This window comes from Anopheles darlingi, chromosome 2 (assembly GCF_943734745.1).
Source record: "Anopheles darlingi chromosome 2, idAnoDarlMG_H_01, whole genome shotgun sequence".
Classification (NCBI taxonomy): domain Eukaryota; kingdom Metazoa; phylum Arthropoda; class Insecta; order Diptera; family Culicidae; genus Anopheles; species Anopheles darlingi.
This window is the reverse complement of record NC_064874.1, coordinates 71,888,557-71,905,752: the sequence shown is the minus strand read 5'-3', so window position 1 is coordinate 71,905,752 and position 17,196 is coordinate 71,888,557. Positions and strand designations below refer to the sequence as shown.

Below are 17,196 nucleotides of genomic sequence, written 5' to 3'. Positions count from 1 at the left end.
TGAAAATACTAAGCAAAATCAATTACGTGAAAGATGTAAAGTGTGATGCAGTAAATAGTGATGGTACAAGTATTGGATCGAAACTATCTTTTCTATGTATCCTTTTCATGGATTCCTATGATGGATTAGTTTGTATTGCAACAACATAACATGTATTGTATAGAACATGGTAGATAACGTGTGCATTCACCAAAGAGATCCAACCGAAATAAAAATACATTTAATTCTAATCTAACCTAATCCACTCAATCTAAGACAGTATTGATAGAAAGGATAATTCGTATAGTGTGTATTTCAATAAAAAAGGAACAGCATCACTTAGGGTCAGCTAGCTGCGGAGGACGTACATAATTATACAAATCGGGACCGAACCCTGAACCATTCACCTGCGAAAGCTGCTTAATGCCTAAATATTTTAAAAGTTCTGAAGTATTATTATGGATAAGTTCTGCAATTTGCTACACATTGCCACTACACAAACGACATTGCCCTGCAATGCCTCTCAAAAACTCTAGATTAAGAAGGGCATGACTCCTGGAGAGTTTTGCATACAAATTGTTGTAAAATTTATATTTATCAAATACAAATTATTATTGTAATACGCTTTATCTTTATCACATCCGGTAATTAAAGTGATTTGAAGTTAGAATAAATGATTTTAATGATAGTATATAAGAAGCTACTATTTGTTTTCGATCCATGTTAAAATCCTACAAACTGGTTCTGCACAATTCCACAATTCGACTTGTTCAAAATATGTATTTTACCCTACATTTAAAGCTTTGTCTCACCGCAAAAGGGAGCATAAAAATGGAAAAACCATAAGTTAAGAATGGCGAAAATGCTTGCCAAACCCATTCCACTACTCCACACGACTCTCCAGCGAGCTACGGCCAAGTGTTCCGCGGCCAACGCGCTCAGCCAAAACGGTTCCATTGCGCGATCCAGTCTTGTTATTGCATTTCCAGCCAAAAAACATTGCGAACCAAACCGAACCGAACCGAAGATGTACATTTACGCGCATACAAGGATGCCGGCATGCATCGCATCCTGCTACCAGCCCCAAACCATCGGTGGGGCCACGTCTGTTCAACGGTACATATCGTACTTCATACAAATTCGAATTTATTCAAATTGGATAGAGAAGAAACCCAACTTTCGAACCCATCCTCGCAGCGCTAGCCGTATAGTGATGAGCATTTTCGCATTCGCTCTTGTTGCTTCCCCGTTACCCGAGAATTCTGGGCCTGAAGTTTGAACTTTTCTATCCTACACGGCCACCCAGCGCACACCAAAGTCCGCCCGGAAGTGAGAAAGATGATCCACATTTACGCCAACCCCCTGCCCACCCATTCATTCACCCACTTACGATTTGCATTTATTGGCGGTTTTGCGATGTGTTGTCAAATTTAGTTTTATTTCGTTTTGCATCGACGCCTTTGCCACCGATCGCCTCTGCACACCCGCACACACCCTCGACCATCCACGGGGAAGCAGGCACTTCACGCGGCTCACGATATGCCAGCGGGCGGAACTTATCGCGAAGAAATGCCTCGTACACTTACACTTCCTGCCAACGATGGCACGTTTGTTTCACTTATTGCCCCAAAAAAGGGATTCCGTTTCCGGTTCACTGGGTCTTGGCTGGTCGGGCACACATTTCGATAATTCTATTGCCTTTCCCGGGGGCCGTCGGAATCGATTTGGGAGCTTGCGAGCCGCCAAGTGCCGTTCCTTTAAGGCCATGCCATTTCGAAGGATGGTTTTAACCCTTCCGAGGGTATTACTGTTGGACTCAGCGGAAATGTGGGTTACTTTAGGGGTTTCGATTGGATGATGACAAACAGCAATAGATGGCATACGCAGCATACACCCGATGATGGTGGCATATCGAAGATGGAATCATCTGTTTTCGCCATCGGCTCTATTGTGTCTGAAGTGGATTAGTTTTGGTTCAGTCAATTTCAAAGGTACTGTTTGTGGAACATGCATTCCTTTATTAAGTCTAACATTTTTCAAATTTGGTTGTAAGATGTGACTACTTACGATGATACTGCCTCCCTGTGGTGGAACCATTGCCCACATGTGATCATCGTTTGTAGTTGTCTATTGGCAAGGAGATCTCTATAACAAACAGTACTTTTCCTGTACTGGTTATTCTATATTAGTTTCAATTCGTGGGTTAAACCAATAGGAATCTAAGCGTTCCGAAAGAAACAGATACACCATGCATTATTCATTCAAGCATATATTAAAACGAAGATATTTAAATTTAATCATAGTTTTGTTTATTATCTGACCATAATGTTCTTCAATAAAAAACTTAATTTTATATTTTCAACCTCGTAATTGTACAAAAGTAATCGATATGCAGCAGGCATTTATATCACTTTGAATTGCAGTAAACTCCATTTCCGCGTGTGCATGAGTGGATCTTCTTTGTTTTAAAAAACTATTTTTATTACTAATTGTTTGTAACATGAATTGAAGTGAAATGAAACGAAAGTAAAATAATGAGAGATTGTATAACCCTTGGACGTAAACCCGAGCTTCATTCTCCGTTTTAATTGTCCCGTTGGTTGGTTCCGGCTGCTAATACTTCAAATCATCTGCTATCGATTTACATTTGATGCCCGATAAGGTCTTATAGCTAGCCGTTTTCGATGCTTCAGCGGTAATTTCCTTAATAGCATTCGTCACCTTTTTTGGCTCGGTTAAAAACCAAATCCACAGCCTTTGCTTGTACATTTTAAATTTCTGGCTTTGCTGTAGACGACATATTGAAAAATTGGTTTAGCTTATCGCATATGAAATGTAACGAAAACTCTCGACCACAACTTACCTTGGACTCTTCAATGTTCTGCACAACATCTTTGCGGACACTCCGTTCATCGCGTTCCAACAGTCCCAGCAAGAAGCTTAGCTGTTGCACTCGTTCCAAATACTCTTGATCGTAGAACTGGGGATAGCGTAATGGACCATCAAATACAAACCGCGACAACAGTTTTTCCTGGGTGGATCTGGAAAATGATTATCCTCATTTAGCGCAACCGGTACATCATGCCAATTCCTTATATTCTAATACCACTTACAGTCTCTCGAGTACGTTCTTGATCTTTTTGTGATATTTTCCTTTTGCAACCGATTCCACCTGCTTCATGATGCGCTTTGATAGACTGGTGAAGTGCTGCAAACACCCTTTCAATCCATTATCCGTTGCTTCCACTATGGTACTATTGTCGGTCACGGTAGCGGATCGAATGAGCGCAGAAAGATGCGCCAGATAGTCGGAATATGTTTCCTCTAAACAAGAACTCTTTTCGAGCTGCTTCATCGCGTCGATGCGTTTGAAGCACCTTTTCGATTCCCCATTCATTTCATCTGCGTTGTTGAAACAATTGCGAATCTTTTCCAGATCCAGTTTCATCAGTATCCAGAGCAGCTCCGCGTTCATCAATTCCTTCGAGATGCTCTCATCCAGCCGCTGTATGTACTCCAACCGGCTGATAGCCCGATCCAGCTTCGACCGGTTGGTTTCATAGAGTACGGACTCGATCCTTAGCTCGTTCACCTGCCGGATAAGCATCTCGAGATCGGTTTTCAGAAGCTCCACGCGCAATAAATCCTGCTCGTTGCTATTCTTCAGTTCCATGCTGTGTTTCCTGAAGAATTGAAATATACATTGTTCCATTCAATCTACTCGCATCTCTCGCCTATCAGCTCACATCCGAAACCTACTTTAGTACAGAAACCTTCATGGAAATCCATTCATGATCCTGCAAACGGTCCACCAGATGCTTGACGCCAGCATATTCTCGTTTCTCTTCGAGCAATTTCAGTTCTTCCACGTCGAGACGCAGCTTGATATCCTCTAGCTCATCGAGTACTTCGCTGTTGCTCAACTCAGTTGATGATTTGAAGCCCTCTAAATGTCGTACAGGGAAATGCTTCTTCACGTACATCTGCAGGTACTTCAGGAACTGATCGCACTTGGCATCAAACTGCTCAATCGGCATTTGATACACAAACAGTGGTGGGTTTTGCTGAAAAAGCAATCAATCAGAATGAGAAAATTTAGATATTCATGTTCACTGTTGCTCTGCACGTGATACAAAACTTACTGGCTGAAGGTAACAGTGATGCAAATCCGCAATTTTCTGCTGTGTTATAAGCTGATTCTCTTCCAATCGTTTGCCCAGCGTTAGGCAGCTTTTTTCCTGCTTTTCCATCAAGTACTGCGCATCAATCGTAGCTCTTTCGATGTCAGTCAACTCTTTCGTTAGCAAAATATCCGTCTTTTTCGCGTCTTCCAGTAGCCGCTCATAATGCTCTTCTATTTCCACCATCTGCTCTAGCTGCTGCTCCAATTCCGTTACATCTCGATCGGTATATTCGAGGATATTGCTGTACTGGGTGTCCAGTTGCTTCAGCAAAGCATCGACCTCGCTCTCCTCGTAAACATCATCGTGCCGTTTCAGCTCATCGTAGCTAAAATGCATATCGAAGCAATTTTAAACCCCGTAACGCACTTGAAGAGGGTAAACTTACTCTTTATCCAGCGCATCGGTGATGAGATTATCGTCGTCTACCTTGGCGAACCAATCGAAAAAATCGCGGAAGTTCTCGTCATGCACAACCCACATACGGCGGATATCGACGCCCCCGATCTTTTTCACGATTTCGATGACCTGAAACGAATAACCACGGTTGCGTGTTACAAAGGATGTAGTTCTACTCTACGTTCCTTCAATTACCTTGCCAGTATCTTCCATTTCTGCGATTTTATGCTGCGATTTAATAGCGCTGAAAAGAGCGTCGTCGGTTTGTTTTTGAAAAAACTAGCTGTCAAAAGAACTGTCAGCTTGACAGTTACAGTGCAGGATGATAAAATATGAGCAAAAATCGCTGAGCTACAACCCTGGAACTGGCTTTTGTTTTGGTCTCCTGAGAAATCTCGAAAAAAGTGGGAAATTACAAAGGTTTTGAACTTTTTCGTGTGCGATAAGTACAAATTCAAGTGATTTGCAATTCCCGTCGTCGTTTTTGTGAAACCCCGAAAGTGCAAAAGGCTTGGAAAACAGCAGCGCGAAAAGATAAACAACGAAAATGGCTGAATCACTAAAAGGTAAAAAGTTGAACAAAAATCGGGTGAATCATTTTGCACCTGCTCCTTAAAAGAATATCCTTCGACAACATCATAAAACAGCATAAATCCCGTTTCTAACACCATGTTCTTTTTCTATTCAACCTGGCCCCTTCGCGGATCGCTCGCGCTGATGAAAACGTCCTTCGACTCCGCTAGTGTAAGTTGTTGGAACTCGGATTTTGATAATGAAAATCATGACTGAAACAAGGTTTTTGTTCTCTTCACAGAATCGTAATGCTGGCCATGCTTGGCTCCATCGGGATGACCATGATCATTTTGGCGTGCGCCCTCCCGACGTACAAGTAAGAAGGATTTTTAATTTAATTAGGAAAACCGCTCACCTTCCGGGATTTTGCTTTCAGCTTGTGGTGGCCAATATTTGTGGTGCTGTTCTACATACTCTGCCCGATACCGACGTTAATAGCGAAAAGAAGCCAAAATGCAGATGACGGCGTTCGCGCACCAAACGCTATGTTCGCCACTATTGGAATCATCTTGAGCAGCTTCGCCTTACCGATCGTATTGGCCCGTGCCGGAGTGGTAAGCAAATGTTTACGATATGTTGGGCCCCTAAATAACCCTCGTCTTCCTTCCTTTTTCCCTTTCCTTTCCTACAGATTCAATGGGGTGCTGGTATTCTCACAGTGGCCGGCAATGTCGTAGCATACACGACGATTTTGGCGTACTTCTTTGGATTCGAATCGAATGATTCCGCCATGTGGTGAAGTGGAGCAGCCTGAAACCATTCTTACTCGTTACTCTTTAGTTTCCATCTCGCTTTTCATACCGGATTCTTAGATTCATTGCCTAATATGTTTCGTGAGGCACCTATGTATACATGCAGCACGAAAGGTCTGATTTAATTTATAAGACACTTTCACGTTTTCTTTCCTTCCGTTATCGAATAGAACTGGTTTCATCTATCGAAACCTAATACACTAGCTTTACGTTATACATTACTTAATCTAAACAGATGAATAAAAATGTGATGATCAGAAATTATTATTTCACGATCGTTTCAACCGGTTCAAATTAATGGCAAAATACTTGCCGCCGAGATGTTGAGTCTAGTGCCATGAGAATGTTCCGAAAGAATCACGGATTTATTGCTTTTGTTCACCCCTCATGGTGCGTCGATGCCGCTGGGATTCGATAAAAGTGTGTTCAGCCTTATTCCGGTTGCCATGGTGAACTGAAACGGCCCTAAATATCGGCTTATCCGACCGATTTTATGCCTCCCAAATGATGCCTATTTCAAGGATTTAAATGCATACCAAAGCCACGAAAGATCAGCGAGCTGCTGCTTGCAACGAGAGAATATGATGGAATTCACAATTAAACTCGATTCTATTACCGAAAACGATTATTGATACCATCCCGAAAAGCCACAACGCATATAAAACCCTAATCCGTCTAATAAAATATTGCGCTCACGAATCTGTATCGAAGTAGCCTGGACACTATTACGTAACTCAAGTTAAGCACGAAGTTGTCCCCAAAAACATTCCGCGAGAGCATCAAGGTAGGCATTGCGCAGCAAAACGAAGCAGTTTTTGCCAGAAACAGGAAAAGGAAGGAAGAAATTAAAACAGGTACGCATTCTCATCATCCATCAACCATTTTAAGAACAACTGAGCAATTTGCTTTTTCCCCTTATCCAAGGAAACAATGATATCAGCATTACGGGATTTGAAAAAACACAACCAAATCATGAAGGCCGTGTTGCAGCAGAGAAAAAATATCCCGCCCGATGGAATTGCGCAATCGAACATGGCCTGTAGGAAGCGCTACGAGTGTACGCAATGCAAGAACCGCTTCGTCCTTCAGAGCGGCCTACAACGACACCGGGAGAAGTACCATGGCGCACCACAAACCAAGGAGAAAACAAAACAGCTTCTTCAGGCAGCGGCCCTAAAGTGTATGATCTGCGGGACGATTTTCCCGGATGTTGATCGATACCACCAACACATGAACGGGCACAACTGGGAGAAGCTGCTGGCCAACGTTCCATCCTGGGCAGCGAACCGATACGCAACCATTTTCAGCAAGCATTCACGGGTCGTCGCCATCAGCAGGGTGCTGCTGTGCGAATATTGTGACACATTTTTCTCCGACGAAGGGTCACTGTTCTTTCACGAATCGTTACACTGCCCATCGCATGGTTTTGTATGTCTTTTGTGCGAGAAGGTTGGCTGCAATCTGGAGCAGATCAAATTGCACCGTAACGGTGAGTGCAGTTTGTACGAAAAGTACCAGGCGCAATGCTTTACCACACTTCCGAAGAAATACTGCTGCAACGTATGCTGTTACCTGTTCGACGATCTGGACAGCCTGTTTATTCACCGCCAGGAGTTCCACCATTTCTTTCCACGTGCGTTAAGCGGACAAGTGGACACCATATCTGGCGAGGATTTGCTCGCTTTGTGCTGCGAAGTTTGCTGTTCCCTATTCTGCACGCTGCCGGAGCTGATGGAACATAGTAAGAAGGAACACACGAGCGTATCTGTTCCCGCTAGTAAACCAAGCGCGCCACAGGTACCACTCTCGCGCACACGCGTCGCGGGTACCAAGCGTAAACCTGAGACGAACATACCGGAAGATGGCACCAGTGAATCGCTCCGGCCATATCTATGTGAAAAGTGCGGTAAAACGTACACGCAATCGAGCCATCTGTGGCAGCACCTGCGCTTCCACAACGGAGTCCGGCCGTTCGGTTGCCCAATGAAGGGCTGCCAACGCCGGTTCACCATCCGTCCGGACCTGAACGATCACGTCCGCAAGTGCCACACCGGGGAGCGGCCTTACCTGTGTGAGATCTGCAACAAACGGTTCCTGACGGGCTCCGTGTTCTACCAGCACCGGTTGATCCACCGTGGCGAACGACGTTACGGGTGCGCCGATTGCAGCAAGCGGTTCTATCGCGCGGACGCCTTAAAAAACCATCAACGTATACATACCGGTGAGAAACCGTACGATTGCAGCTTTTGTGACAAAAAGTTCCGCCAACGTGGCGATCGCGAGAAACACGTTCGCGTTAAGCATTCCCGAGACTGAGCTGAGCCACTTGCAAGCTTGCCTGTGATGTGCAATTTACGGTAAACGGTCAACGGGCCTTTAGAATATCAAAAAAAAAACTGCCACTACATTGTAGTAGACTGATCTCAACGCGAACCTCTAGTATTGGTCATTGTAATTTTCACCTAAATTATTTAACTTATCATCATTCTATTTAAACTAATAAACTCAATCACCTTGTCTTATAACTTTAGATTGCGCACGTGCCTGTCTACGGCACACGTGTTTCGTTTTCTCCCAACCGTCTTATTGGTCCATCACTGTATTATCTGATTGAGTTTCCTCAAGATCCGAACGAAATGACGCGTCAACTTGTATCAAATTATCTTTTGCTTTCAGCAACATCACCGGCAACAGGCCAAAAGTTCTTCCTCGTCCTTGGATTTCTTTCAACGCGCTACACTCGTAGCAACGTGTCCACGCTGCTCGTCTGCTACTCGCTCGCTTGCTACTACAAACCGTGCCACCATGGCAACCGCACCGGATTTCAGTGCCATCCGTTGTAAGATTCTAGCAACGCCAGCTGTCTAGAAGTAATCGAGCATAAAATTGCAAGGCATCAACCACGCTGCCCGGCATAGCAAAAGCTCAGCCAACCATGTGGGCGTAAAGAGAACGCGGCAACGAGGGTCGAGACGTTATCACAGAACCCGTGCCACGGTGTATATATAGAGTAGTAGATGGTGCTTCCCGATTGAAATGATAATTACACGTTGAGCGAACAAATGGTAGCAGCAAAGCCATTCGCATCCCAGTTCGCGTTGCGCAAGTTGATAGAGGGCGCGGCAATTCCCCTGTAAACGAGGTGCTAGGACGCGGTCAGACGCGGGTACGCGCGACGAGTAGCCACAGCCGTCAACTGGGCTCTGGAGCCATTCAATCAATCCCGGCAGGGTATGGTGGTATCATCCCCCTATTGACTTCGAAGGTCGCCCGGGCGAGTGTAGGCCGGGAGAGAGGAAATCTGGAATCAAAACGGGAAGATCGGTCCACATGCAACAAATGGCTGCAATCGTTCGGTGGCATCCTCGAGGAGGGGTGCCCAAGGAGGAGCTCGAGCGCCCGATCGGAACCGACCAGCATCGTACGTTCGGCTCGGCCCTCCCCCTTGTTCGTGGATTGTATAAAAGGAGCGCTCTTATCGCACCGGCCGCTCAATCGGACGCCAGTTGCTATCAAGTGCAGGAATACACGGATCAGGATCGGCTCCTGGCGGTGTGTTTCAGTGTCTCAGTGTGTCTCAGGATTCCAGCATGTGCCAAAGTGAAGGCCTCCATATGGCTGAGGCCACCTAAGGAGGATACCATTTCCATCAAGTGCATTAGTGCGCTCAGTGCAGTGGTTGGTGTTTCTATGGCCAAGAGTCTTTCCGCCAGATTCTAAAGAAGTCGAAGGTAGTCGCAAGGAAACCGTCTCACGTTCAGGATGTCGCGTTCAAGTAGTAGTTACACCTGTTGCTAGCTGTTCAGTGGCCATACTCAAATCGGTTCAACGATGCTGCCAATCGTTTCTAATTGATTTTGTTTACCTGAAGCAGCAATCTGGAGTGTGGATCCGTGGGAGTGGACGGGTGTAATTTAATTGAAAACTGCGCCCAACAGAGCGGGTGTCATAAAAGCTGCTGCCTTCAGTGCACGTCACACGTGGCACACACCTAGACACCTAGGTTTGATAGGCGTCCATCGGTGCGATTCCTCCTCGAGTCCAATGTAATTTGCGTCCGTGATTGTGATCCGTACATACCAAGGGACAAGATTCCTGTGATTGATAGTTACACCGTACAGCGACAGCGACACAGCGAGGGCTTAGCAATTCAATCTTGTATGCACGGAATGCCCGCACAAAGGACGTGCAAGGAAATTTAAAGTGATCGAAAGGATACGGTGAAAGACGTGCCCTAAATGCCGGTGTGCTGGTGTTTAGCATATCAATGGCAATACAATTTGGCCAGTTCAACCGGGCTGGAAAATGCGGATATTTAATCTGGTGATTGATTCCTAACGAAGGTGTCCAACGCACGTCGAAAGCAGGACGCCACGCATTCCGTGAGCGCAACAGGTGGTCCGCCCCAAAGCCGCACGCCAACTGTAGTGTAACCATTGCCAAGAAACCGTTACCATCTAATAGGGACTGATGTGAGAACACAATCATAATACCACTGCTGACTATGTTCTTCACGCCTGTTCGTTGTGGTGATGCTGCTGATGATGATACTGATGAGAATCACTCGGTTCTTTTGTTCCTTTTGTCTTTTCGGCAAACCATTTGGTGACGGCGGCCATCATCCACGAAACCGTCTGCGTTACGAACACGGGTCACGACGTTGCCCCTTCACGGCTCACTTCGTAGCTCCATTCTCCGTGGGTACACGATGGTTTAGACCGGTCTACTACGGTGTCGTTTTGTCCTTTTTTGCACCCGGGATGGTTCATCTGGTTAGTCTGTATTTATCTTTCATTTTTCATCATTTTCTTTTGCGCTTCAGTTCCACCGAACATCCTAAACATACCCCGAGATCTCGGTCCCAACATATCCTTCGCTTTGGATGGATAGATGGGATACGTGACTATGCTGCCTGTTTGTCTAGTATGGTTGTTTTATCCTATTGCCCGGCCAACTATCGTGCTGAAAGCATGAAATCCGATTCATGATTCTTTGTGTGATGCTGAACATTGAATGTGTTACGGATAGCGCACGTTCCAACCGATGAAGAAACAGTAGTGAAGTAATTGAAAATATTTTTTATAATATTCACATACACGCGGGAATGTTTATAGAACATGAAAACACGTGTTGAGGATAAAAAAAAGCTCACGATTAAGTTAAAGAAAAATTTAAAGTCATTTAAAGCATTTCCACTACACCATCGCTATTTTAGTTTCCAATTAACACGATCAAGTAGGCACCGACGTGGTGCCTACAAAGTGTTGCCTTCCACCCAGGTCCACATTTAATGTCCTTGTATCTAGGATACTCTAGATAAGGGCCGTATCGGGCACAGACGGTATCGCTCGCTGAAGCTCAGTAGCGAAAAATAAAACAAACGGTCTGGAAAATCGGCCAGCCAACGACTCGTGAAGCTATTAGCTCGCGGCGGCGCTGCACCCATCCCGGCAGCCTCTCGAGTCCCACTCTTACCCATGTCCCCAGTGCCACAACAGCCCAGGGCGGGGACCGTATTGATGTGCGACGCCCGATTATTGTATCCGAATTTATGCGAAGAATTAATTTGTAAATAACTACATTTTATTTGCTGCCCATGCAAATGTGATGCCACGCGCATTGGAAGGCGTAAAATGCGAACGGCGAAGCGCAGGCCATCGCGTGACACGCACCGGGGCGCACCGAGTCAGCACCGTCTAGGGATGGCACTCCCTGTCACCTTTTACACGCAGGCATCAGCAGTAGTAGTGCCAGAGCTACTACTGATGCTGATAGTGCAATAAGTGGACCCCCGACAGTGCCTTTCGCAGGCGTTTGGCGCGACAGTTGGCGCGCAACCGAGGATTAACGCTCCGTTTACCCTCGGGACCCCCGTGACCGTGAAATAGTGTAGGAGCAACCGAAATAGTTCTCATTCCGTGATGGCTTACGTGGACCGGTGGTTCGTCGTGGTGCTGGTGTTGCTGCTCCAGTGTACCCTGCTCCAGACGGCCCTCTGTGGTCCCTCGGAAACGCACCGTGACCGTCGGGCTGGCCGTTCGCTCGAGGATACGGAACTTGGTATGTTGCTCAGCAGCCTATGTGGGACGAATTGCGACGGCGAAGGGAGTGACTACAGTCTGGAGGAGGATGAATCCGGCATTTTAGTACCGGCGGCGTTGGTGAGCGGTGCAGGTAAAATGAATGGAACTAGTGGCACGGCCAGCGCCGTCGCTGCCACCGCTACGGCAACAAATCGCATTCAGAAGCGCAGCCTTAACAAGCTGGAGGTGGCACCCGTGCCAAAGGATGCCAACTACACCGTGTACTACGTCGGGGTACTAATGGCTTCGCATTTGGGTAAGTTTTATAGTGCGTCGCCGTGCCAGGTAAGCTGGACCATAAACGGCTGGAGGTGAAGTATTTGTTTTTAATCTGTCCCGCTCAGACTCGCCGTTCGATCTGGAGCGGTGCGGACCTGCCATCGACCTGGCGCTGGATATCGTAAACCACAGTCTTAAGAAGGCGCACAACGTGCAACTCCTGAAGGTGCAGGCAGCGTAAGTGTTCATTCGACGGTTCCGCCATTAAAGCATACTTTTAAGAGTTTCGTTTTGTTTCTTAATGGTGTAAGTTTTCCTGGTGCTTCACAATAAACTTGACTGCAGAATATTGGGACACAGTTAGCCAACCGATACTTACAAAAACGTATCAAAGATACTAGGATTGGCTGAGAAGAGGCTCTCCGTTGTCAGCTACTGGATGGAGGTTTCTTTCAATTTTTTAAAAATATACATTCACTCTATCAACGGCATTGTCTGCCTGGTATTCTAAATGCAACGCTAGCAGCATTTTTTTTTTAACATATATTATGACGGGCGAGCCGTATGTTTAACCGCTAGCAGCATTATGCATATTAATTTTTTTTATTTTTAAATACATTATCCATTCAACTCGCTGTGATCTAGCAAGCCGGGGACTTGTTCCGGAGGAGTTGCTAGATAACATATTTCACAACGATGCAACTACAATTGTACACATTTTGACCTTCTACTTATACTTAATTTTTTGCAACGTGGTAAATCTGTCGGTAAAACCAGTGTCCTGTATAAAGTATTTAAAAATGTTCCGACTGCTGTACCGGCAATAATCTGATAGATCTTGGGTTATGGAATGACTGCAATAAGATCAACGAAAAAATCATAATTTATTGTGTTTCGTTAAAAAAAAGCGTATTTTTTATGATTACTTTACTATGTTTTTGGAGCAACTTATGGAATCTTCCTTTGGTAACCAGTAAAATGTCACCAACGGTTCTTCAACGTTATTGTGTAGTGTATTGCAACTGACTTCAATTGTGCTTTCTGTTGCTTAGATGCTGAATTGATTAAACTTTTCATAAATACGCGATTGGGCATTTAAACGAGAAGAGCAGTGATAGACGTCTCTGTGCCATCTTTGGGAAATCATTATAAATTAAAGAAACCCATAATGCTGCACTGTCCATCTAAAAATTAGTCGCCATCAAGGCTATTCACGTTCCAGTGGTGAAGGATTGTTTTATTTTTTTTTTTTACAAAACCACATTCATGGCCAGCAAGCAACCCGATCTCTGCGAGAAGAAATGGTCCGAGCGGGAAACATTATGGTGTGCTAACTTTTGCAATCGAGCAACAAGCGGTTTCGGCCACTCCTAGCATTGGCAAGCAATCGTGCGATGTACGTGAGATGATTGTAATTCCTGAAATTGTCCCTTTCGCTACCTCCTTGTGAACCCCTTGACGTGCCCCATTCGTCTCTCCCTCCCTCTCGTTCTCTCTCCTTGCCTGTGGTCCATCCAGGAAGCAACACAGAGTGTAGAACGTAGTGTTTTCGGGCCAACGGTTCAACTCTGCTATCATCATACGACCGTTTGTGGTTCACTGTGGTGTCCCCTGTGCTGTGCTGACCTCTTTACTCCGCCATCGCTTTCCGTGTGCATCCTCATTTCGGGCAGATGTCACCTCGAGAAGTAAATAGGCATACTTATGTAAATGATGTGTTGTCCCCCTTTTTTGCGTGCTCACCAGACACACCCCGGATACATACGCACGCACACACACACACACACCGAACTCTGGCACACGGCGCTCTGACCTCGAAAAGACGAACTCCAGCGGCGCAAACGAATTGTTTATTTTTTTGCTTTTTCCTTCGTCAATCAAACTCCCAAAATGGGCTGGCGCCAGCATGATGAAGGGTAGAATTAACGGGAAGAGGTCACCCCAAATTGTCGCCCATCAGCCACCAGTCGGTGGTGGAGAAAGGAAAACAAAGCTCCACAGATCTTTTCTTCATTTTGCGCGCTCCTTGTTTGTCTCGCTGTGGCGAGGCCCTAGGGCAAACAGTGCGCCATCACGTTCACACATGCTCGGCATGCAGACAGCTCCAGACTCCATCCACGACCCGTCCGGACGACAGATATTTGAGGACAATTAAATGATACCAATAAAATGGAGCACAAACACCACAAGGCGCTGCGGGTTTTTTGGTAGGAGGGAAACGTACGTCAAGCTCTTCCCATCTTAAACAGACGAACGAGAGTTCGTTTGGTTATGTGAGTGACGGCAGTTTTATTGCCAGTAGTTTTGTATATCAATTTTTCTCCAAAATCCATTGAAAATGCTTGTTTTCATCTTTGATTTAAATGTTGAGTTAAAATGGTGAAAAAAGTTAAATATGCAATCCGATTGTTTGTCGCCTACTTAGCTTCTTCCGCTAATGTTTCAATGTTTTCATGCTTCCCCTATCCACAGCTACGCATCCTGCTCTGGTTCCAAGTCACCGGGATTGGCCGCCGATATGCACTTCAAGTACAGCGTGATCGCCTTCATTGGACCGGCCTGTGCCTTCGCCCTTGAACCGGTCGCTCAGCTGGCCGACTACTGGAATACACCCATCATCACCGGTATGGGTGATCAGGTAGGCCACGGTGAACTCATTCGTCCGTCTGCACAACCCGGCCAGGATCGCGATTACGGTGAAAGAACAAATTCATTAAGAGGGACAATTCCGCAATTAATACTTAATGTAGCGTAAGATAATCAGAGGGCTTAGAGGGCTCGTGCCTCATCGGCCCGATGGCTTTGCTCGACCATTACTTCATTTTATCGCAGCTTCCAGTCTTGCGACAGGATAATTTCCTTGATTGCTGCCTATCACTCTGGTTAGCGACACCGAAGCACGCCATCTTCGATGCCATTGCGCGAGGGCTTAATCTAGCATTCTTCCAGAGTCTGGGTGTGTGAGTGTGTGCGTGTGTGTGTGTTTAAGCTGCTATTAAATGTCATCATCATGTCCCATCTCGGCAGTGGCTCGGCCCCGGGGTTGGATATCTTTTCTCATTTCCTGCCATTCTCCGTCTGTTCCATCGCCACAATCGCCGTGGTCGTGATTTCTATAAATACAATGCGCCCAACGCGCCCGGCGATCAACCGCCAGCTCGGCCCATCACGCAATGCATGTCATTTGATTTCGGTTGATTTCTTTGTCACCACCACCATACCTCCCGGCTAGCCATTGTGGCTCAATCAGGCTGACCATCGGTGTGGGAGGAAAGACAAAAGGAAGGGACGATGTGTGCCGGAGGAGAAAAATGGCCCATCATTCCGTTAAACCGACCGACCGACCGGCCGGTCGATGCCAGGATCCAATCACTTTGGTGCTCTTCTAGCGGCGCGTCCCGGAAGACGACGCTTCGGAAGTCGAAGCTAATGGGGCAGAAATGTCCGCCTGAATGGATGAATGTCCTTTTATCCGATCTCGGTTCACGTTTTTCGTCCGAGAATCGAGCGCCACCTCCGCAGGCTCCTCTCATCGAAGGAACTTGCCGCTTACTTTCACCGCCAGGCGCTAGGTTCTCGCATCAATTCGATGCACCACCCGCTCGGTGGCGGCGGTGGCTCGGTTCAATATGGTTCAATAAATCTACCATCTTATGCGCATAAATACATAATTTCTCTCGAGGATTATTGAGTCAACCATGTGTGCCACCCGTTCGTGTGTGTGTGTCTTTATCTTATCGAACCCTATTGAAACATTGTGCAAACTTTGCTATGCTCCGCTGGATAAAACTGTAAACTTCAGTCTCTTTAATGTGACCTTCCGAGGGTAAAACTGTGCTTGGTAGCATATTAGAGTCCTTTTATCTGACTGTTTAACATTTCTTTTAACAGCATATCTGACTGTTTAACATTTCTTTTAACATTTATTTAAGTATATTTCAACGAAAATTTATTCACTCATTGTCATGCTCAACTTAACTAAAATCTTGTTTAAGACAACAAACACGTTTGAGTTTCTCTTTCTTTTTTAAATAACTCTTTTCCTTTCCTTATTGATCCTTTTTATGTTTCGATGCTAGTCTCAAAATTGTCTTACACTTTCTTTTAATACTATTGTTTGCACATAATTGTTCATATTAATTTTTTCACTCTCTTTCATTTTAAAAGCAGTTTCTCTTCGTTTTCTTCATCTTAATTCACTTAGCGTCTATATTTATGTGAACACCTATGTTACTTTACACCTAGCGTCGTACAATGCACTTGTTAATTGGCTCAGCCAGCCACTCGGTAGCATAAGAATAAGTAGATGTCAAGTTCCGTGGCGATTGATATCGTGTGTCACCGGATGTGTGTGTGTATGTGGTCGAGGGGGTTGGGGGTGTCGCAATCACGCTAGATTGCAAAGGAAAATTATAGTTCCCTGACCTCCTTTCCTTGCCCCGAGAGCGAAACGATGTGCTTGAGACATCGTATGCCAAGGCATGCCAAGGCATACTAACGGTGTCCCGTGCTTCTGTTCTTTTGCTCACTGTCTTCGGTCTTCCATCCTTCTCGTTAGCCACCGTCCGAAGGTGAACTCTCGGTGACATCCGGCATATTGGGTCGCTTGAGCAACAGGTGGAAAAACGATAGCTCGGTAAGCATGGCTGTGTGTGTGTATGCAGAGGGAGTGGTGTAGTTGGTGTGTTTGTCAAGGATTTGTTTTATTTATCACCTCTCGTCTTCTGCCTTCCGCCAACCATGGGGTCATTTAGGGCATTTTTAAGGACAAATCCCGGTACCAAACGCTGACCCGCACATCGTACTGCCAGTGCCGACTGAAGCTGGTGTTCTCGAGCATCTTCCGACAGTTCGGGTGGCGCCACATTGCCCTGATCATCGACCGGTCCGATCTGTTCTCGCTGACGGTGGGCAAGAACCTCGAGTATGGCCTGAAGGACGAGGAGTTGCTGAAGTTTGTCCGCGAGCTCGACGGCAACGAGGAGGAGGACATCGAGGCGTACCTGACGG

At 45.9% G+C, this 17,196-nt stretch overlaps 4 protein-coding genes across 4 annotated transcripts in view; 3 read left to right on the top strand and 1 right to left on the bottom strand.

Moving 5' to 3' along the window:
- Positions 1 to 2,447: 2,447 nt before the first annotated feature.
- On the bottom strand, positions 2,448 to 4,772 carry LOC125959509 (augmin complex subunit dgt3). The gene is made up of 7 exons (XM_049692334.1): positions 4,755 to 4,772; positions 4,549 to 4,688; positions 4,122 to 4,488; positions 3,739 to 4,043; positions 3,093 to 3,662; positions 2,843 to 3,020; positions 2,448 to 2,766 (listed from the first exon to the last, which is right to left on the bottom strand). The coding sequence occupies exons 1-7, from the start codon at positions 4,770 to 4,772 to the stop codon at positions 2,593 to 2,595; spliced, it is 1,752 nt and encodes a 583-aa protein (XP_049548291.1). The 3' UTR covers positions 2,448 to 2,592.
- A 596-nt stretch (positions 4,773 to 5,368) lies between these two features.
- Positions 5,369 to 6,156, top strand: LOC125951578 (leptin receptor overlapping transcript-like 1). The gene is made up of 3 exons (XM_049680508.1): positions 5,369 to 5,448; positions 5,509 to 5,686; positions 5,764 to 6,156. The coding sequence occupies exons 1-3, from the start codon at positions 5,381 to 5,383 to the stop codon at positions 5,869 to 5,871; spliced, it is 354 nt and encodes a 117-aa protein (XP_049536465.1). The 5' UTR covers positions 5,369 to 5,380; the 3' UTR covers positions 5,872 to 6,156.
- Positions 6,157 to 6,856: 700 nt separating this feature from the next.
- LOC125952241 (testis-specific zinc finger protein topi-like) lies at positions 6,857 to 8,200 on the top strand. Its single transcript, XM_049681593.1, has one exon. It carries the CDS (start codon positions 6,857 to 6,859, stop codon positions 8,198 to 8,200), a length of 1,344 nt encoding a protein of 447 aa, XP_049537550.1.
- Positions 8,201 to 11,622: 3,422 nt separating this feature from the next.
- Positions 11,623 to 17,196, top strand: part of LOC125951747 (atrial natriuretic peptide receptor 1) — an 11,177-nt gene continuing 5,603 nt past the window's right edge. Inside the window, exons 1-5 of the mRNA XM_049680754.1 lie at positions 11,623 to 12,223; positions 12,312 to 12,423; positions 14,659 to 14,824; positions 16,745 to 16,822; positions 16,941 to 17,196. The exon at positions 16,941 to 17,196 is cut by the window's right edge and continues 21 nt beyond it. Coding sequence (XP_049536711.1) covers positions 11,806 to 12,223; positions 12,312 to 12,423; positions 14,659 to 14,824; positions 16,745 to 16,822; positions 16,941 to 17,196 — 1,030 coding nt within the window. The 5' untranslated portion in view covers positions 11,623 to 11,805. The remainder of the gene's footprint in view (positions 12,224 to 12,311; positions 12,424 to 14,658; positions 14,825 to 16,744; positions 16,823 to 16,940) is intronic.